Source organism: Pongo pygmaeus, chromosome 6 (genome assembly GCF_028885625.2).
Source record: "Pongo pygmaeus isolate AG05252 chromosome 6, NHGRI_mPonPyg2-v2.0_pri, whole genome shotgun sequence".
NCBI classification, from domain to species: Eukaryota; Metazoa; Chordata; class Mammalia; order Primates; family Hominidae; genus Pongo; species Pongo pygmaeus.
Window position 1 is genome coordinate 132,271,935 of NC_072379.2, and position 22,159 is coordinate 132,294,093.

A 22,159-nucleotide genomic window follows, 5' to 3' on the forward strand; every position below is an offset into this window, starting at 1 on the left:
GAACTATTCATTTGAGCCCCTCTCTTGGGCATTTAATAATTTATTATTTATCTTTCAAATTTTTTTTTTTCGGTTACCCAGGCTGGAGAGCAGTGGTGCAATCATACCTCTCTGCAGCCTTGAACCCTAGGCTCAAAGGGATCCTGCTGCCTCTGCCTCCCAAATAGCACTACAGACGTGAGCAACCACATTCGGCCAACTTTTTTATTTTTGTTTTTTTGTAGAGATGGGGTCTCACTGTGTTGCCCAGAATGGTCTCAAACTCCTGGCTTCAAGAAGTTCTCCTATTTTGGCCTCCCAATATACTGGGATACAGGCATGAGCCAGAGCACCTGGCCTAATTTTGTCATTTTCTTCCATTTCTTTTCTGAGGGTCATCATTTTCTCTTCACACTTTCCTGTTTTTTGTCCATATCTTTTCTTAGTTTTTGAATTTCTGGCTCAAGGTAGCTTTTCCTATCCCAAATTCTTGTTTGAGTATATTGGTTCCATCTGGAATGTTGCCTTCTAGTTTTCTTGTGCTTCATGGTTGTTTTGTTGAAGGGAATTTACCTCTGTTGCTGTGTGTTGGATATTCTGTCTTTTTAAAATAATACTTCAGTATGAGTCTGTTCATCATTTTTTTCTGTTTGTTTTTATGATATTGGGGTGTTTTATAGGATTTTTAGCTCATTGGCTCCCTCTTCTGTCACTGTAGCAAAGTCCAGATCTTTGTTTTGGTAGCATGGGAAGGTTTTGTGGTCTCTGAATTTTAGCTCTCTTGTCATCGGGTAGGATTCCAAATTTTCCCTTTTTTCCTGTTTCTCTTTTAGCCATCCAATAGCCAAAGGGCATTTCTCTCTACTTTTTTTTTTTCTTATTTATTTCCCGGAAGCTACGTGTTTCAAAAACTGGTCCTTAAGATTGTGTCTGCTTTTACATCCCATCCCTATAGTCAGCTCTCTGATCTGTTCGGATACCTTTTTAGTATTTTGAAACTTAGGGTTGACTTTGTCTTTCCTCTGATGATTTTAGATCAACCTTAAGTTCGTCACTAATTCCCTTCTCTCTTTGTTACAGTTTTTCACATTCTACCTTTGTTTGCAATAAAGCCTTCTGGCAGATCAGGGGCAGAGAAGGAGCATGAGATATCACTTGCTGGGATTAGGTGTTTTTTTCTTATTTTTATTTACAGTTGTTTTGGATTTTGGTCAGTTCTGTTTTCAAGTGATCCCAAGGACATGGTTTTTGTGTAGTTTTGCTGCTTCTTTTTCTTGTTCTCTATTGCTTCTGGAGGAAATATTGAAAGAGGGAGATATAAGCAACCACCATTGTCAGCCTGGGAGTTTCCAAAGCTAAATGTTTTAAAAGTGCATTTTTAACTATTTTTCTTCGTTTTGAGTTTTGATGTTACATTTTGTCACATTATCTCATTAAATTTGCACACCTCTGATCTACACATACTATCTCCATTTCATGAATGAAGAAATCGAGGTCCAGCAAGATTAAATGACTCAAGGGAGATCACACAACCAGAAACTGATAGAGATTCTAATCAACTCTAAAATTGTATGATGCCAAGCTCTTGTTCTTTCCACTACATCTTGCCATCTCCCTGAGTAACTGAACTTAGAAAGCCCATGCATTAATTAAATACTGCAACCTAAAACATTTTAGTGATTATAAACTGTCAGCTTATTCATCTGTTCCTTGTCCCTCCTGTTATCTTGCAGTCCTGTTATATTTTTAGTAGCCTCTTCTCCACTGGCTGCTACTCCTTGACCTTCTAAGGTACATTTTCTTTCCTGTAAACGAGATCATGTACATTAAGTCCTGTCTCTTGAAAAAAATGATTCAACAGATGTCAATTTTGTTTATTTTATTTATTTATTTTCCTAATAAAGGTTTCTACTGTATCTCCACTTAAAGCAGACCTACCATCATTTCCCTCTTGGCCCACTTTCACATACGGGAGGACCCGTGCACACTCACCTTGCTTTCAAAACTCACTGCCCTCCCTGTGCAAACTCCTCACTTCATGGAAATGATAGCCCCAAGTAGCAGTTGGCAACAGCTTTTGGCTGCCTCCTTTCTGGAGTGGGTGTTATATTGTCTGTAGTTTTCTTTAAAGTAATTTAATCTGCACCTTAGGGGTGCTTAGTTAACATTTCTGAAGTACCTTAATCATGAATCTATACTCCAGGGGTAGTTAGTTAACATTTGAAAGACCCTAATCAAAATTCTATACTCCAGAGGCAACCAGTGCCTCAGATATTGCTCTCAACCTGTACCAGTGGGTGCATTAATTAGAATAAAAGATGTAAGAAGTAATTTTTTACTGGTGAAGGGAATGCTATTTAAGATATGTAGTTGGCCAGTTTCCTACACAGAGATAAGACATGGGTAGAGGCTGAGGATACAGATTTGGCAAGGGCAACAGCCTTCCAACCTAGGTAGTCCCTTGATTTGGTCCTGTGCTTGCTGCTTTTGTTGGAGGATTTGGTTTGGTTGGCTCACCTGGCCTGTGGAGCGCATTAAGTCTCTATTACCCTGCATGGGCCGAATCCAGCCTGCTTCTGTCTGCTTCTCCACCCAGTGCTCATTGGAACTGTACTCCGGCTCCTCTCCATGTTTGCATTTCTTGTCCACAGAGATGTTACTCTCAATCTTGAGTCAGATGATTTCTTTTTAATTTCTTAATTTATATTTTTACATTTAATTATATTTTGAGCATACTGGATATGTTAAGAGTGTGAATTTATAGTGCCATTTTGATCAGAAGCACTCACATTATTTTTAAATGGTAACTTTCTTACTATTTTCTACTTGAGAATATTGTCAGTATTCTCAGGCCAGGTTCCCATCTGTGGGGCTTCTAGATAAGTAACTTGTTTGTTATTCTAGTGGTCTAATTAGGCTGGGTGATGTTTTTGAACATTCCTTTTTATATTTAATTCTATTCAATAGTGACAGACAGTTCTCACGTGATACAGGGATAATCTTGAATACATGTGATTTAAGTTATGTAGATTGAGATCATATACGTGATTTTTGTGTAATTTGTGTATCATGTGTAGTATAAGGAATGACGTCTACCAAGAGTTTCTATAGTAAACATTACTATTGTCCTATATCTTAGTTAACATGTACAAATATAAATGAAATAATGCAGTTTATGAAGTAAAACATTGAAGTATATCACCAGGGTCCTTACCTTCTGGGGTTTGGTGACGTATATGTATGGTATGGCATATATTACTGATCTTGTCACATCAAATATACTGAGCAAAGGACGCAGTCATGATGAACTGGTGGTCTAGATTGCTTTCTGTACTTGCTAGGACATGAAGTAATTTTTTAAATAAAATATTTAATTGTATAAATAGTCTATTTAGCTTTTTTAAATTTTATTTTTTATTATTTTTTTTTCTGTTATCTCATTGTTTTCTTTTATTTTTTATTTTTATTTTTTATTTTTTATTTATGAAGTATTTATTGATCATTCTTGGGTGTTTCTCGGAGAGGGGGATATGGGAGGGTCATAGGATAATGGTGGAGAGAAGGTCAGGAGATAAACACATGAACAAAGGTCTCTGGTTTTCCTAGGCAGAGGTCCCTGTGGCCTTCTGCAGTGTTTGTGCCCCTGGGTACTTGAGATTAGGGAGTGGTGATGACTCTTAAAGAACATGCTGCCTTCAAGCATCTGTTTAACAAAGCACATCTTGCACCGCCCTTAATCCATTTAACCCTGAGTTGACACAGCACATGTTTCAGAGAGCACGGGGCTGGGGGAAAGGCCATAGATCAACAGCATCCCAAGGCAGAAGAATTTCTCGTACAGAACAAAATGGAGTCTCCTATGCCCACCTCTTTCTACACAGACACAGCAACAATCTGATCTCTCCTTCCCTTCCCCACACTTCGCCCCTTCTTTTCAACAAAACCGCCATCGTCCTCATGGCCCGCTCCCCGATGGTCGCTGTCTCTTTGGGGCTGTTGGGTACACCTCCCAGACAGGGCGGCCAGGCAGAGGCGCTCCTCACCTCCCAGACGGGGCGGCCGGGCAGAGGCGCTCCTCACTTCCTCCCAGACGGGGTGGCAGCCAGGCAGAGGCGCTCCCCACCTCCCAGAGGGGGCGGCCGGGCAGAGGCGCTCATCACCTCCCAGACGGGGCCGCCGGGCAGAGGCGCTCCTCACTTCCTCCCAGACGGGGTGGCAGCCAGGCAGAGGCACTCCTCACCTCCCATACGGGGCGGCCGGGCAGAGGCGCTCCTCACTTCCCAGAGTGGGCGGCCGGGCAGAGGTGCTCCTCATCTCCCAGACGGGGCAGCCAGGCAGAGGCGCTCCGCACTTCCTCCCAGACGGGGTGGTGGCCGGGCAGAGGCGCTCCTCACTTCCCAGATGGGGCAGCCGGGCAGAGGCGCTCCTCACTTCCTCCCAGACGAGGTGGCGGCCGGGCAGAGGCGCTCCTCACCTCCCAGACGGGGCGGCCGGGCAGAGGTGCTCCTCACTTCCTCCCAGACGGGGTGGCAGCCGGGCAGAGGCGCTCCTCACCTCCCAGACGGGGCGGCCGGGCAGAGGCGCTCCTCACTTCCCAGACGGGGTGGCGGCCGGGCAGAGGCGCTCCTCACCTCCCAGACGGGGCGGCCGGGCAGAGGCGCTCCTCACTTCCTCCCAGACGGGGTGGCAGCCGGGCAGAGGCACTCCTCACCTCCCAGACGGGGCGGCCGGGCAGAGGCGCTCCTCACTTCCCAGACGGGGTGGCGGCCCGGCAGAGACGCTCCTCACTTCCTAGACGGGGTGGCGGCGGGGCAGAGGCTGTAATCTTAGCAGTTTAAGAGGCCAAGGCAGGAGGCTGGTAGGTGGAGGTTGTAGCGAGCCGAGATCACGCCACTGCACTCCAGCCTGAGCACCATGGAGCATTGAGTGAGCGAGACTCCGTCTGCAATCCCAGCACCTCGGGAGGCCGAGGCAGGCAGATCACTCGAGGCCAGGAGCCGGAGACCAGCCCGGTCAACACGGTCAACACGGCGAAATCCCGTCTCCACCAAAAACACAAACACCATTCAGGCCTGGCGGAGCGCGCCTGCAATCCCAGGCACTCGGCAGGCCGAGGCAGGAGAGTCACAGGAGCCCGAGGCAGGGAGGTTGCAGCGAGCCAAGATCACGGCAGCACAGTGCAGCTTCGGCAACAGAGGGAGACGGGAGACGGGAGACAGGAGGGGCAGGGGGAGGGGGAGGGGGAGAGGGAGAGGGAGAGCTATTTAGCTTTTTTATATGTTATTTTTTAAGTGAGCCATCTATAATATAGGTATACATGTAAATAGCTGTAGGCTATGTAACCAAGGATATATAGACGTAAACTATCCTTTTTTTTTTTTTTTTGAGGCAGAGTTTTGCTCTCTTGCCCAGGCTAGAGTGCAGTGGTGCGATCTTGGCTCACTGCAACCTCCGCCTCCTGGGTTCGAGCAATTCTCCTGCCTCAGCCTCCCGAGTAGCTGGGACTACAGGCGTGTGCCACCACACCCAGCTAATTTTTGTATTTTTAGTAGAGACGGGGTTTCACCATGTTGGCCAGGATGGTCCAGGCGTGAGCCACCACACCCAGCCTGTAAACTATACTTAGTGGAATCATGGAATTGTAGCGAATGAAATGACCATAGGTATTATCTAGTCAGTCTTTTCATGAGTCCCAGAGAGTTTTAGCTAAGCCCTCCTTTCATGATTCCATTCTTAGCTTCAATCACAGAGATGATTTATAGCCATTTAGACATACATACCAATATATCCATATCTATACATATAAGGTGTGTGTGTGTGTGTAGGGGGCTGTGATCACAAGCACTTGGGGCCAATAGAATTTTAGTAGAAATAATTGGTTAAAGGGCATTAAAATCTTTTAATTTTTAGCATTATCAGTCTGTGAAAGTCTTCGAAACTAGGTTTGAGAAATCTTTACTCGTTAAGACCCTCAGAGCAGAAAAATCAAGGGTAAGAGAACTGGGAAAGGAAGTTAAGTATTTCTAATTTTAAAGTGTTCTAAAACCTACATGTTGAGTACATATCGTAGCAATATAGATACTAGGGAATGATTTGGAGTTCAGTAGTTTGGAAATACGTATATTTTGTTATAATTCTGGTGTGAGACTTTACTGAATTCCTGTTAAATTACTTTTGTACAGGGCTTTTTTCATAAAGCACCAATAATTCTACCTGACCTCTCAGGGTTTTGTGATATTAGACTAGTCATGGTTGATTATATTATCCTTTTAAATTGCCTTTTAATTTTCAGCTGATGTAAGTGAAATAGATAATATAAATTAATTAATATTGGATCTGTTCAGTGTTTATGCTCTAGGAGATTTCAGGAGACAAACAGAAAGATAAGGTTCTAAACAAGTGCCATTTGGGGCTGTGTCATTTTATTATTCATACCTTGCTTATTTGTTGTTTTTTAATGGGCTATCTATCATATTAATGTGTATGTAAGTGGCTACATGTGACGTAATCTCAGGTCTTATTGATTTAAACTGCATTTACCTCATCACTAATCACTCTTGTGGCAGGTAGCTGCAGTGTTCAGGGGGCACTTTGTATGTGTCACGTTTGTGACTCACACGTGCTCTTTTGTGAAGAGCATTTTGTCTCACCTGAATTCCTATTACTTTTTGGTCCTACCTGAAGCTCTGCTTATAGTTTTGCGTATTTCTACCCACAATCCCCAAACATGCTGAATTTAGTTGGCTTGTTGGCTGCTAAATACTTTTCTCTCCTTGCTGTGGGGTTGGTTTTGCTGGATGGAGTACTTCTCTTTCCTGAAGTATCTAGCTTCTTCATGTGTAAAACAAAACCAGTAACTGAAATGTCAAATTTGGAAATATCAATGACTTTTTTTGATCTGCCTTCAGAGTTGCATTGTCATCTTTATAAGCTTAAGACTTCCTGGTTTTCTTCCAAGTCTTACTAATATTCAAAAAGTTTATTTGTTAAATCCCATATGATCAAATGCACTCCACATTGCAAGTAAAACCACATAAATCTGGTCATTATACCTCTTTTTCCTCATGGATTTCAGGGTTCGAATGAACCTAGTAAGATTTGCATCATGGATAAATGCAGGACTTATAAGAATAAAACTTTTGTAAGTGATTATATCACGTATGTAATTAAAATGGTTTTGATTCAGATTTAAATGCTTTTTTTTTTTTATTGTGGTAACGTCACATACCATAAAGCCTACCATTTTAACCATTTTGGAAGGTACAGTCCTGCAGTATTAAATACATTGATAGTGTTGTGCAACCATCACCACCATCTATTTCCATTACTCTTTTCATTCTTGTAAAACTGAAACTCTGTACTCATTAAAGACCAATTCCCCATACCCCTCTTCTCCCAGCTCTTGGCAACCACCATTCTACTTTCTGTTTCTATGAATTTGACTAAGTACGGCATATAAGTAGAATCATACAGTATTTGTCTTTTTTTTGACTGAGTTATTTCATTTAGTGTAATGTACTCAAGGTTCATCCGTGTCGTAGCATGTGTCAGAATTTCCTTCCTTTTTAAAGCTGAAGAATATTCCATTGTATGTATATATCACATTTTGTTTATCCATTCATGTGTTGATGGACACTTGAGTTGCTTCCACATTTTAGTGATTGTGAATAATGCTGCTATGAAAATGAGTGTACTCTTCAAGACCCTGTTATCTCTTCAAGACCCTGCTTGCAATTCTTTAAGTGTATACTCAGTTAGAATTGCTGGATATATAGTAATTTCATTTTTAATTTTTTGAGGAACTGCAATATGGGTTTTCATAGTGGCTGTACCATTTTACATTCCCAACAACAGTGCACAAGCGTTCCAGTTTCTCCACATCCTTGCCAACTCTTGCTATTTCCTGTTTTTTTTGGGGGGGGGGGTGATATTAATAGTAGCCATCCCAAAGAGTGTAGGGTGGCATCTCATTTTAGCTTTGATTTGCATTTTCCTAGTGATTAGTGATGTTAGGCATCATTTCAAGTGCATATTGGCCATTTGTATATCTTCTTTGGAAAAATGTCTATTCAAGTCCCTTGCACATATTCAAGTTGACTTTTTTGTTGAATTTAGGAGTTCTCTATATATTTTGTATATTAATACCTTATCCGATATGTGATTTTTAATTTTTTGTCCTATTCTGTTGGTTGCCTTTTTACTTTGTTCTTAGTGTCTTTTGGTACACAAAAATTTTAAAATTTTCATGCAGTCCAATTTGATTATTATTTTTTTTATTGCTTGTGTTTTTGGTATCATATCCAAGAAATCATTACCAAATCCAATGTCATAAAGCTTTTGCCCTGTGTTTTCTTCTGAGAGTTTTATTGTTTTAGGTCTTACATTTAGGACTTTGATCTATTTTGAGTTAATTTTTGTATATGGTGTTAGATAAGGATCCAACTTCTTTTTTTGTATGTAGATATTGTTTCCCTGTACAGCATTTGTTTAAAGGCCGTCCTTTCCCCATTGAATGATCTTGGTATTCTCGCCAAAAATCATTTGACTGTGTATGTGAGGTTTTTTTCCCTAGGGTCTGTTTACTATTCCATTGGTCTATATATTTGTCTTTGTGCCAGCACCACAGTGTTTTGATTACTGTAGCTTCTAAATAAGTTTGAAATTAGGAAGTAAGCTTTGAAATGAGGAAGTATGAGTCTTCTAGATTTGTTCTTCTTTTTCAAGATGGTATTGGCTACTTTGGATCCCTTGAGATTCTGTATGAATTTCAGGATGGTCTCTCTCTGCAAAAAATGTCATTGGGATTTTGATGGGGCAGTTGCATTGACTTTGTAGATTGCTTTAGGTATAATAGTATTGGCATCTTAACAGTAGTAAGTCTTCCAATGCATGCACATGGGATGCATTTCCATTCATTTATGTGTTTCCATTAATTATAATTTTTTAATTTAGCAACAATTTTATAGCTTTCATTATATAGCTTATATATATTATAGCTTTCATTATATAAAGCTTTCATTATATAAGTTTTCCACCTTTTTCATTAATTCCTGATTATTCTTTTTAATGTAAACTGAATTATTTTTATAATTTCCTTTTGAGATTGTTCACTGTTAGTGTATAGAAATGCAACAGACTTGATCATAGTGTATAGTCCTGTAAGTATGCTGCTGAATTCAGTTTGTTAGTGTTTTGTTGAGGATTTTTACATCAGTGTTCATAAGGGATATTGGTCTGTAGTTTTCTTACACTGCTTTTGTCTGGCTTTGGTATCAGGGCAATGCTGGCCTCATAGAATAACTTAGGAAGTTTTCTTCCTTCTTCTAGAATTTTTTGGAAAAGTTTGGTTTTCTTTAAATGTTTGGTAGAATTGACCAGTGAAGCCATCAGGTCTAGTGCTTTTCTTTGTTGGAAGATTTTAGACTACTTATTTAATCTCCTTACTAGTTATAGATCTATTTGGATTTTCTATTTCTTTGTGATTTAGTGTTGATAGGTTTTATGTTTCCAGGAAATTGTACATTTCATCTGTGTTATATAACTTGGTGTTGTATAATTATTCACAGTACTCTGTTTATTTTTCTAGAATCAATCGTAATGTAACTTCCATTTCTGAATTTAGTCATTTGAGTCTTCTCTATTTTTTTCTTAGTTCACCTGGCTGAAGATTTGTTATTTTTGATGATGTTTCAAAGAACCAACTTTGATTTCATCAGTTTTTGGTATTGTTTTTCTATTCTCTATTTTATCTCTTCTCTAATCTTTATATTTACTTTTTTCTGCTAGCTTTGGTTAGTTTGTTCTGTTTTCAGATTCCTTAAGCTGTAAAATTAAGCTGTTGTTTTGAGATCTTTTTTGTTTTTTACCGTAAGCATTTATAACTATAAATTTCTCCTTTTTTGCTGTTTTTCCTGCATCCTGTAAATTGTATTTCATATGTTGTGTTTTCATTTTCATTAATCTCTAAGTAATTTTCTAATTTTCTTTGAGGTTTCTTCTTTGATACATTGGTTTTTAAAGAGTGTGTTAATTGACATGTTTGTGAATTTTCCCTTTTTAACTTTGTTATTGATTTCTAACTTTATCCCTATTTAGTTACAGAAGATACTTTGTGTGATACTTTCTGCTTAAATCTATTGAGACTTAATTGACAACCTAATATATGGTTTGTCCTGGAAAATGTCCCATGTGTACTTGAGAAGAGTGTGTGTGTTGCCGTTTTGGGGTAGAGTGTTCTGTATGTGTCTGTTAGATCTAGTTGGTTGATTGTGTTAAGTCTTCTATTTCCTTATTTCTGTCTGGTTGTTCTATCAATTATCGAGAGTAGGGTATTGGAGTCTTCAACTGTTGTAGAACTGCGTATTTCTGCCTTCAATTCTGTCAGTTTTTGCTTCATATATTTTGATAGTCATTAGGTGTATAAATGTTTATAATGGTTATATCTTACTGTGTTGAGCCTTTTATTAATATATAATGTCCTTCTTTGTCTCTTGTAATCTTTTTTTGATTTAAAGTCGATTTTTTCTGCTCTTTTTTTGCTGCTGTTTTCATGGAATATCTCTTTGCAGCCTTTTACTTTCAGTCTATTTGTGCCTTTGAATTGATTTGTGCCTTTGTAGACAGCATATAATTGGATCATGAATTTTTATTCATTCTACCAGTCTCTGTCTTTTGGTTAGACAGTTTAACCCATTTACATTTAAAGTAATTACTGATAAGGAATGACTTATTTCAGACATTTTGCTATTTTTTTCTATATGCATTATTTTTTTGCCCCTCATGTTCTACATTACTGTATTATTTTGTGTTTAGTTAACTTTTTATAGTGAAATGTTTAAATTCCTTTCTCATTTCCTGATGGTATACATTCTGTAGCATTTTTCTTTGTGCTTACCATAGGAATTACATTTAACATTCTAAAGTTATAACTCTCTAACTTGAATTTATACCAGTTTAACTTCAATAAAATACAAAACCTCCACTCCTTTAATGGCTCTGTCCCTACCACTTTTGGTTGTTGATGTTACAGAATTATATCTTTATACATTGTGTGCTCAAAAACATAAACTAATAATTGTTTTAAATGCATTAGCCTCTTAAATGATGTAGAAAACAAAATGTGGATTTACAAACCAAAGTTAACAGTAATACTAGCTTTTAGACTAATAATTGTGTTTTAAAAATCTTTTAATATTTTAAATTATGTAGAAAACAATAGTTAGAAATAATTGTCCTGTTGTAACACTACTGATTTTTATAATTGCCTAGACATATATCTTTATTGAGATATTTATTTCTTCATATACCTTCTAGTTACTGTCTAATGTCCTTTCATTTTAACATGCAGGACTTTCTAAAGCATTTCTTGTGTGGCAGTCCTGATGGTACTGAAATCCTGTAGCTTTTGTTTACTTGGCAATGTCTTAATTTTTCCCAATCACTTTTGAAGGACAGTTTTGTGAGATACAGAATTCTTGGTTGACAGTTTTTTTTATTTGTTTGTTTGTTTTGGCACTTTGAATTAATCCACTGCCTTCTGGCCTTGAAAGTTTCTGATGAGAAATCTGTGGATAATCTTATTGGGGATCCTGTATGTGATGAGTAACTTCTCTCACTACTTTCAAGATTCTCTCTTTGTATTTTGAAAGTTTGATTCTAATGTGTCGTGGTGTAGGTCTCTTTGAGTTCCTCTCACTTGGAGTTTGTTGAGCTTCTTGGATGTTTATATTCATGTATTTCATCAAATTTGAGATGCTTTCTGCTGTTATTTCTTTAAATATTCTCTGCTCTTTTCTCTCTTTTCTTCTCCTTTCAGAGCTCCCACAATGTCTAAATTGTATCCTGTGGGCTGTCTTCACTTCTCTTCAATCTTTCTTCATTCTGTTCTTCAGCTGATAATTTCCATTGTCCTATCTTGACGTTTGCTGATTTTTTTTCTTCTTCTCCCTGCTCACATCTGCCTTTGAATCCCTCTAGTGAATTTTTCATTCCAAGTATACTTTTCAGCTCAAGAATTTCTTATTCTTTTTATTTTTTTTAGTTCTTATATCTCTTTATTGATATTGCCAGTTTGTTTACACATCATTTTCTTGACTTTCTCTATATTTTTTGTTATTTGAGCATCTTTTAAACAGTTAAAACTTTAAAAAAAAACTTTTTAAAAGTTTTTTTCTTAATGTATCTACCATTAAGTCTTTTTCAGGGACAGTTTCTGTTGATTTATTTTTTTTCCTTTGAATGGGCCATATTTTCCTCTCTATTTCTATGCTTTGTGATTTTTTGTTGTTGTTGAAAACTGGGCATTTTGAGTTTAATGATGTGGTGACTCCAGAAATCACATTCTCCCTCTTTTCCCGGGTTTGCTGGGTTTTGATGTTGTTATTGTTTTGTTTTATAAATTATTGTAGCCAGTGTCTATCCTAAGGATCAGCCTGGGTGTTAATTTAAGATCTCCTCAAATAAAGCTTTTCTAAGCCTGCACCTTTACATGAGCATGCACAGTCACCTTATAATTTTTTCAGTACATGGATTTGTTTTTGAATGTCCTAGTCCTAATGTTTGACTTTAAAAACGGGAGCAAGAGAAAAATAAAGGCGGTGGGGGAAGTCTGCTGGCTGTTTAAATTCCCTGGAATTTACTTCAGCAAGAGTAGGAAGGGCTTGAAAAATTGGAGGAGGTGCAACAACAATGGTCACCCGCCTCTTTGTACCTCTGTGATTAGAGGAAGCAATCAGCGATCAGAGCGTAGATTCTTGATACTTGGCGGGCAGGGTTCTTTTTGCCCACCCTGTCTTCCCACCAGGTGTGTGCAAGGTACTCCAGGAACAGGTACAAGGATGTCTGCCACAGTGCTGGGTAGCTACTTCGGTAAGAGCTGTAATTGAAATCGACCACAATTTACCATCCAAGTGTTCCCTTGGAAGTTGCAAGCCTTCCATAGACTCCAGAGTTACAAAATAGTTACATCAGACAGATTCTGCCAGTACAGTTGTGTAGGTGGGGAGATTCCTGGTGCTTCCTACTCTTCAGTCTTCCCAGAATCCTCCTTAAGAGCATTTTATAAGCTGGGAACCCCCAAAATAGGGACTGAGGAGAATGCCCTACAGTGGATTTCACATCATCTGAAGTAGAGGTTTTATGGACTTTATGTAGCAGTTACAAGAACTCATTCCATATACTGGGATGTTTTCTTTCTTCCCTAGTAGGTTTCAGTACCATTCTAGTAGTGCTGAATAACTTAGAATGGCTTGTAGTCTAATTGAGTTTAAATCTACTAAGGAAGAATGTATTCATTCTTTCAGGATATTGCAGATTTTTAAAATCTTGCATTTGTTTTGAGGGATGGAGGACAGAGGTGGATGGGGAAAACTTTTGACTATTAGGCTCCATCTTCAGCCCTGTACTCACTTTTGCTTTTGTATATCTTAATCCAGCCATTTGTAAAATGACCCAGTTACTTTTAAGTCGGAGATTTGTAACCTCCTGTTTTTTCTGGCAGTTGTGAAACCCGGAATTCCTATGTGAAGTTTTGCATATGTATATTCATACTTCGGAGAGCAAGGCCTATGGCTTTCAGTAGATAACAGAGGTCTCCTATCAGCAGTTCTCCCCTCTCTCCAACTTGCCACAGGGGTTAAAAACTAAAGTTTTGGTTATTTCTTCCATTTCAGTGCCAAATTATTTGAATGAATGCTGTATTCTAAAGATCTACAGAGGCTTTTGACATATTACTTCTCAGAAGCCTTTCATGGATTATTAGCAAGATCTGTCTCTTATAGATAATGATGTTGTAGCAGACATATGTTTAAAGAAAAATAGGTTGTTCTTTTGTATTTTTGAAATAACTCTTCATTACTCTATTTCCTCAAAGTCTTGTCTCACTTGTATTTATTGTTTTCCCTTAATCTTTTTTAAAAATTTATTATAATTTTAATTTATTTACCACTCTTCCCCCGTGTGTATTCATGATGTCTTTTTCTCCAGCGATTTACCACTTTTAACTAACAAATACAAACCTGAGGCTAGGATCCAGCTCTTCAGAATTCTCTTGCAGCACCACATATGGCATTTTATAAACAGCTAGTGCCTAATAAATGTCATGAGCCAGTGGACTCAAGGCAGAAGTAGTAGTCTGTGGAAAACTTCCCATGGTGATTTGTTTACTAATTTGTATTGCATCTGCCTCTTATTACTAACTGATGGGTATGATTTGAGGAATATAAATGTTATTTTGCGACTCTTGGATGGTTACTGTGCAAATATAATTTAATTGAAGAATCCTCTTTAATTCTTTAAGAGAGTAATCAAGGCAGTGATTTCATTTATTAGACTGCTCTGTTTTGGGGTTTTTGAGTGGAGTCTATATCTATTATTGTTATTGTTTAATTTTTCAGTGAGGGAGATAAATCTGCAGGACATCAAGGAAGATTTAGAATTGGATCCAGAGGAAAACAGCACCCTGTTTATGGGTATCCTCATTAAGGGCTTGGCCAAACTGAAGAAGATCCCAGAGACAGTTAAGGCAATCATAGAGCGCTTGGAGCAGGAGCTGAAGCAAATTGTGAAGAGGTCTACAACCCAGGTGGCAGACAGTGGCTATCAGCGTGGGGAGAACGTTACTGTGGAGAACCAACCAAGGTAGGTGGGAGTGTATTTTGTATTTTTGACAACTTTATTTATTGCACATTTTCTAGAGCGGGGCGTAAGTAACTTACCTTCTGTTGATGTTGTTTTCTTGAACTTAGGATACTATAGTCCATACAGGCCAGGCGCAGTGGCTCACGCCTGTTATCCCAGCACTTTGGGAGGCTGAGGCAGGCGGATCACTTGAGGTGAGGAGTTTGAGACCAGCCTGTACTGGTAGTGAAACCCCGTCTCTACTAAAAATACAGAAATTAGCTGGGCATGGTAGTGCATGCCTGTAATCCCAGCTGTTCTGGAGGCTGAGGCAGGAGAATTGCTTGAACGCAGGAGGCGGAGGTTGCAGTGAGCCGAGATCGCACCATTGCTCTCCAGCCTAGGTGACAGAGCGAGACTCCGTCTTAAAAAATAAAAAGGATACTATAGCCCATACAAACTTTGATTGGTAAAAACAGCTTGACTAGGCATAATTCAGCTGTCTGTTTTTTAATGTTGTTGAAAAATTTAAAGCATATTGTCACTGAATGAAAAATATGGACATATTTATAGTAAAGATTGTCTATATTTAAACATATTTAAAGAATAAATAAATTGAATCAAATAATGTAGCAGCTATTGTACGCATACTAAGTACTCAGCAATGTTCAAGGAAATTTATGTATATTATCTCACTTAATTATCACTACAACTGTATGAGCTAGTTATTAGTATCCACATATTGCAGTTAGGAGAACTGGAGCTCAGAGGTTGAATAATTAGCAAGCTCTTAGAAAAGGTGGCTTGTCTTGGTGTTGAATACTAGTCCATTTGATTCTAAAATCCATGGTCTTTCCTGTGTCTCATGCTTTCTTCTTTAATGTGTAATGATATTTTCCAATAGACAAATCAGTCTCAGGAATTTTTAAAACAATAAGATTTGAATTTCATAATTCTTATTTCATATGGAGAGTACTGAAATTGAATTCAGATTGTAACTTTCTGACTATCATATACTAAGAGATCATGTGTGACAAACAAGAAGAAATCATAATCTTGTAGGTATGTTGTTAAGGAAATATCTACTGTTTATACCTAGGGCTCAAAATTTTTTTAAAAGAAGATAAAATTAAGGAGAAATAATAACTCACTTAGTATAGAGTTCTCTATAGACTTACTTAAATTTTTTGGAAAAATTAATACTGTATTTCTGTGTTCTTTTGCATATGTAAATAACACTGAGTTCAATTATACTTTAACATTTCAAAAATTAATTTCCTTGTAAACTTGATTCAAAAGTACTATGTTTGGTGAATGGAACTACCCTTTATCCTTCTCCTGCCACAGAATGTTTCAGAGTAAATATTTGGCCAGGCACAGTGGCTCATGCCTATAATCCCAGCACTTTGGGAGGCTGAGGTGGGCGGATTACTTGAGGTCAGGAGTTCGAGACCAGCCTGGTCAACATAGTGAAATACCAACTCTACTAAAAATACAAAAATTAGCTGGGCATGGTGGTGCATGCCTATAGTCCCAGCTACTTGGGAGTCTGAGGCACAAGAATTGCTTGAACCAGGGAGGCGAAGGTTGCAGTGAGCCGAGCACACTACTGCACTCCAGCCTGGTTGACAGAGTGAAACTTCATCTCAAACAAATAAACAAACAAACCAAAAACCCAAAAAACCAAAACCAAACAAAAACACCATGAGTCGAGCACACTACTGCACTCCAGCCTGGTTGACAGAGTGAAACTTCATCTCAAACAAATAAACAAACAAACAAAAAACCCAAAAAACCAAAACCAAACAAAAACACCAAAAGTAAATATTTGATGGGTTTTGGAGAACAGACCTGACTTTGTATCCCCACTTTGTGATTTGCAAAAATAAATACCTGTCTTACAGAGTTGCTTGCTTTAGATGAGGTTATATGGTTGTGGTGCTTAGTGGAATAGCACCAGTAAGTACTATAACATGCATGCATGCTTGTATAAAATGCATGTGTATATGAATACATGTTTTTTATCGGTGCCTTCCTCAAATTCCATGTTCTGTGATCACTTACATCATGATCCAGAGAAGCTGGAGAATGGTTCTTTGAACTTTTGCCTTTCTTCTTTCTTTGCCTGGTACCTGGATTTTCGTGAAGACCTTTTGACTCCTTACTGATGAATACTCTAAAATTCTGATTTGCTCTTTGCCTGTTGCTGCAAGTTCCTAGATGAATACAGTGAACTTTCCTAGGGAAATAACATTACTATAGTATATATTGGAAATAAAAGGGCATGGATTAATAACTTTTCTGCAGATCTCATTATAGTACCTTTAAAAGCACTGTGTCTTTCATCGGAGTTTCATCTTTTTTTTTTCCCCTTGCCTAAACCCCTTCCAGAATTCACGAGTGGAAATTATAGCACTAGAAGTATAATAGAAATTCAGCACACTGCCCTGGGAAATACTAAATGTTTCTCTATGAGGAATGAGTCAGCAGCAGGATTTTTTCCCTGTTAAGTGTCTTTTGTTTGTCAGTATTTTAGAAAGCTTTTGTAGGCAGGATATATTGGACACTAACAAGTGAATGAGCTGTTTGCCTTGGCTGTATGTGTAAACATAATCCCATTTTATAAAACATACAAATTCAAGATTTGAGACCCAAATTGTTTATTATGAGACAAAATAGTACAGAGAAAGCAAATATTTAAAGTAAACCACTTTGTTAGAAGATCAAAGATTAAATTTTGGGGCTGGGATTCCAAAGGACTGATAATTTTGAGCTAGTCTCTAGTGGTTGTGTGCTGTCAGATGCTTTAAAACTTTTCAGGAATTAATTATCTTGAATTAAGCACAGTCATTCAAAAATGATCAGCATTGTTGCTTCTAGAGGATTGGAATTTTAGAAGCAATATTGTCAAATTATCACTTGAAGCTTGTGGTGCTTTTGTGCATTGAATTTTACTTAGGAAGGTATTAGTGGCATTTATTTCAGAGAGAAGTAAAATCACAATACTTGGCATTATTTATTATTGTTTACCATTCAAGGAATTTTATGGCTAAAGATATGTGAATTTATTTTTTTAAAGACAGTTGGAACAGAGACCAAAAAATCCATGAATCCTGTTTCCCAGCATGCATATTTTCTCCCCCACCCTCCAATGAAATATCCTGTTCCAAAACATTAGCCCTTCTGAGACAAGATACCCATACTGTAATTTTCCCTAAAAGTTTCATCATCTTATTAAATATATTCTGGTTGTGATGCATTGCAGGCTTGTTTTCATTTGTCTTTATGTAAAGAGAATTAATGTTGTGTGCTATTTTGCTAGAAATGTAGAAGGAAACAAACTAGTGAATTCTTTCTTCCTTTTAATTCCTACAGAGCCAGGATACTCTCCCAGCCAGTTTTTTAAAAAATCACTTTGGTGACCTACTTATTATTTTATTTTATTTTGTTTTTGATCTCCCAAGCTATCTGTTATCTATTTATAGGAGAAATATTTTGTCTTTTCTGTTCATTCATAATCTATCAGTGTCTTTAAGCCTCCACTTACTATTATAGGAAAATATTCAACCACAATTATTGCCAACTTGATAAACATTAGGGTAGCATGTGCCTTGCTAATTTACCAGAACCACCTGCTACCCATTATTTCTCTAGAAAGACAGGCAGCGTCTTCAACTTCAGATGGTGACTGTGGCCTGAAGCCTCTGCATTTCAGAACCAATTTCTTCAACTCCTGCTGCCTAATTGTTGATTCTTTCCCAAAATCTAATTCATGAGTATTTTTATATTATTTTTATTTGAAAGAAGCTGGAAGGAGTTCTATACTTAACAAATAAGAAAAGCATAAGGAAGAGATGGAAGAAAAACTTCTCAAAGATGTGGTATCTTGTCAAGAATATAGAAGAAAAGAATGTGGGAAAAGAGAATGGTTGGTATGTGTGCGGGAAATGGACCTGTTTAAATTCAAAGGCAATTCATTGCAGGAAGGGATGGTGGAGGTCAGCTTCACTTAGGTAGAGCTGTTGGTCTTAGAGAGTGCAGAAAGCGTTAAGTGAGTTGGAGCTGTTGCTTCCAGGGAGACCTTTCTCTCTTTTGGAAGGAAACCATTTTAAAAGGTTCATTGACTTCTGTTATGAAGAAAAAGATTAAATGTCAGATGTGAAAAGCAGAGAACTTTGTGGGTTTTGGGCTTGTTGTGATATTGAAGAAAGCTTCATGGAAAACATGGGAAAGAAATATACTTTAATGCTAAAAGTAGTTGTGTTTGGTTAGTAGGGTTGTAGTCTTTGCTTTTTCATCTCTGTTTTGCACCTCAAGTTATAGTGAAAATAATTCATTATCAAAAAATTAAATTATTACTCAGGTTATTTTAATCACAAGAAATTATTAGAAATTAAAATGCCTATGGGGGTATGAATGTTCATAAAACTAAATTTTAATATTGAAAAGTATAATACCTGTTTTTAAACCAACTTGATATCATTCATTAATTTTGTTATATATGTGTATCTTTATATATATTTGGTTATTTATTGGCTGCCTCTAGAATGGAAGAGAAGAGAGCACCAGTTTGTCTTGTTCAGCACTGGTGTATCTCCAGAATCTAGCACAGTGCCCACCTGACCCATAATAAATATTTGTTGATTGCAAGAATAAATTCCACATTTATGAAATATCTGCCATGGACCAGACATTGGGCTAAAATGCCCAACAAATTATATGTGGTCCCTGTCCTCATGGAGTTTAAAGGAGGAAGGAAGGCGTTACTCAAAGAACGCTAAGACGTGAGAATGAAAGCAGCCAGATTCTTGATATGCCATTTTCACTGTTTTTGCTTACCTCTGTGTTGATTAATTTTTTTTTTTTTGGAGACGGAGTCTTGCTCTGTTGCCTAGGCTGGAAGTGCAGTGGCATGATCTCGGCTCACTGCAAGCTCCGCCTCCTGGGTTCACGCCATTCTCCTGCCTCAGCCTCCCGAGTAGCTGGGACTACAGGCGCCTGTCACCACGCCCGGCTAATTTTTTGTATTTTTAGTAGAGACGGGGTTTCACCATGTTAGCCAGGATGGTCTCCATATCCTGACCTCGTGATCCGCCTGCCTTGGCCTCCCAAGTGTTGACTAAATTTTAACTATTGCCAAGTGTGCTTTTCTTAGAGATGATACCAATTTTTCATGTCATGGATAATGTTTGAGAGTTCCTATATTCCCTTACCAACAGATTGTATTATCAAATACTTTTATCCTTGCCAATCTGAGAGGTGAAAAATGGTATTTTTGGATTTGCATTTTTATTGTAAGGTTACACTTCTTTTCGTTTGTATAAAAGTAACTTGTTATGATATCTGGGTTATATATGGATGTATTACTTCAAAATAAAATGGATTGCAAGTGAGTGAAGATATAGATACAATAAGCCATGAAATGATACTGAAGCAGGGCGATAGGGACAAGGTGGTTCATTATCCTACTATCTTCACTTTTTTAATGTTTGAAATTTTCAACAGTACAATATTTAAATAGTGTTTATTTCCTTTTCAATGAATTATTTTTCTAACATGTTTGTCTCTTATTGATTTGTGGGAACTATTTACATATCTAGGAAATTTGTTCTTTGGGATTTATTTTGTAATTTTCTGCCAGTTTCTTTCTCTTTTGACTTCATGATGTTTCTGGGCATGTAGACATTTGTTTTAATTTTTTATGAGGCTATATTTATCAGGTTTTATAGCTTCTGGGTTTTGTGTCATACTTAGAGCTTCCCTACTCTTAGATTATAAATAAAATTTTCAACACTTTTCTAGTACTTATATAGTCTCATTCTTAATATTTATATCTTTGATACACCTGGGATCTGAAGGAGTGACCAAACGACTTTTGAGCACACCTGCCACATACTGTACTGTATTGTAAGGGGTTGTACACCCTTTTCTTTTCTGTCATCCATGTATCTGTCATGTAATTGTCCATGTTAGCTGCAATAATTGCTGAATAATTTTAACACTGAATCGTTTATAATATAGTGATGGTTCTTCTCAAGGTTGGTATTTGCCACATTTTCTAAAACTCTTTTTTTCCTCCTGGTTTCTCAGTCTGTGAAGACTATAGATTTTCAGAAATACGTTGAATTATTGCTCTAAAATTGGAAAAATATACTTTTGAAATATTTTTTATAATTTGGAGGCCAGAATTCAGAATGAGGGCATACTGCTGTAATAGAACATTCTTATAAAATGGTTTTATCTGTGAGGAAGACTAAAGGCTCAGGCCTCAAAGATAGTTTTATAGTATGAATACAATGTTTATGGAAGGAGAAATAAATGATATATTGCTCATGATTTTTTTTAGACCTATGGCTAGATTCAGGCATGAGTTTCTATTTCACATAAATAGCATTTCGTTTTATCTCTTCTTTCTATATTAGTTACCCTTCTTCTAAGTATCCGAAATGCAGGACATGGTGGAATTGGTCATTTTATTTTACAGAAAAGTCATTTAAGAGCAGCTTTGAAGCAAGGTCAGGCATTTGTCCTTGTGGCTTCTTATAGCCATTCCCAAGCACCGCATGTAGCACCTGGACATGCTTGGAATCAGGAAGGGCCTCCGTGTAATTTAGATGAGTAGTTAATTCGAATCAAAGCAAGCGGGAAGCAAGTAAATTTAACTTCAGTGATTATGATTCCATTTGATTAAATCTCTGCTTTTGATTACACATATCGTGAGAACATGCTTTAAATATACCCAACTATTAAATATTGAAGGGGATGAATAGGATGAACCAGGGACATATAGAAGAAATTCCACTATTCTTCAACTAGGATATGTCCCCTGCAGCTTAACTGAAATATTTTTAGAACAAATGAAAGGAATTAATTTTTTTTACATATGGGACTTGTTACTCCAATTGTTAACTAAAATATATAACTCATTACCATGAAAGTTCCCAAGTCTATATACTTTCTAGTAAGACTTAAATAAATTAATGCATAATAGCTCCATCACATATACAGTGACTGAGAAATGTCGATAATGTTCATAGTTCTTTTGTAAACATGAGTTTGGACAGCTATCATTCTGGTTGTGTATTGTCCTTTGGTTACAGTCATTAGAAAAAGGCTTCTTGGCTGAATAGGCCAGAGATGTTACTCAATATTACATTTCTTAAACCTTTATGTTTTATGTGGCAAAGTTAAAACAACAACAACAGCAACAACCTACTCTCGATTTCTCTTGTTTTACATATTATAGCAGGTTCAAATTAAAGATCTGACCAGTCAAAGGAATAGAGACAATCTGTTTCATGGACTGTCATAACTTTATTTAGATGTCAGCCATCATGCTGTATCAAGGCCACTTCTCTGTTTGCTAGAGTGGGAGCTGCCTTAGGTTTTGTCATTTTTGTGCACTTGCTATTGTTATAATAGGAAAGGCACTCCAAGCTCAAAATAATACTGGATCTTTTCATTGCAAAAATGAACTAACAAACCTATGTCAAAAGAAATTCTTCCATTGATGATGTGTAGGGGTGGTGTCATAAATGATTAAAGCACCTTCATGTGTGTCTCA

The 22,159-nt window shown here is 37.5% G+C and overlaps 1 protein-coding gene across 5 annotated transcripts in view; it reads left to right on the forward strand.

Annotated features, from left to right (window-relative positions):
- The window catches only part of EXOC4 (exocyst complex component 4), an 815,858-nt gene that overhangs the window by 86,746 nt on the left and 706,953 nt on the right, over positions 1 to 22,159 (forward strand). For all 5 annotated transcript variants that reach the window (XM_054494593.2, XM_063667851.1, XM_054494594.2 and 2 more), the window contains exon 6: positions 14,373 to 14,616. In XM_054494593.2, the coding sequence (XP_054350568.1) occupies positions 14,373 to 14,616 (244 nt within the window). The remainder of the gene's footprint in view (positions 1 to 14,372; positions 14,617 to 22,159) is intronic.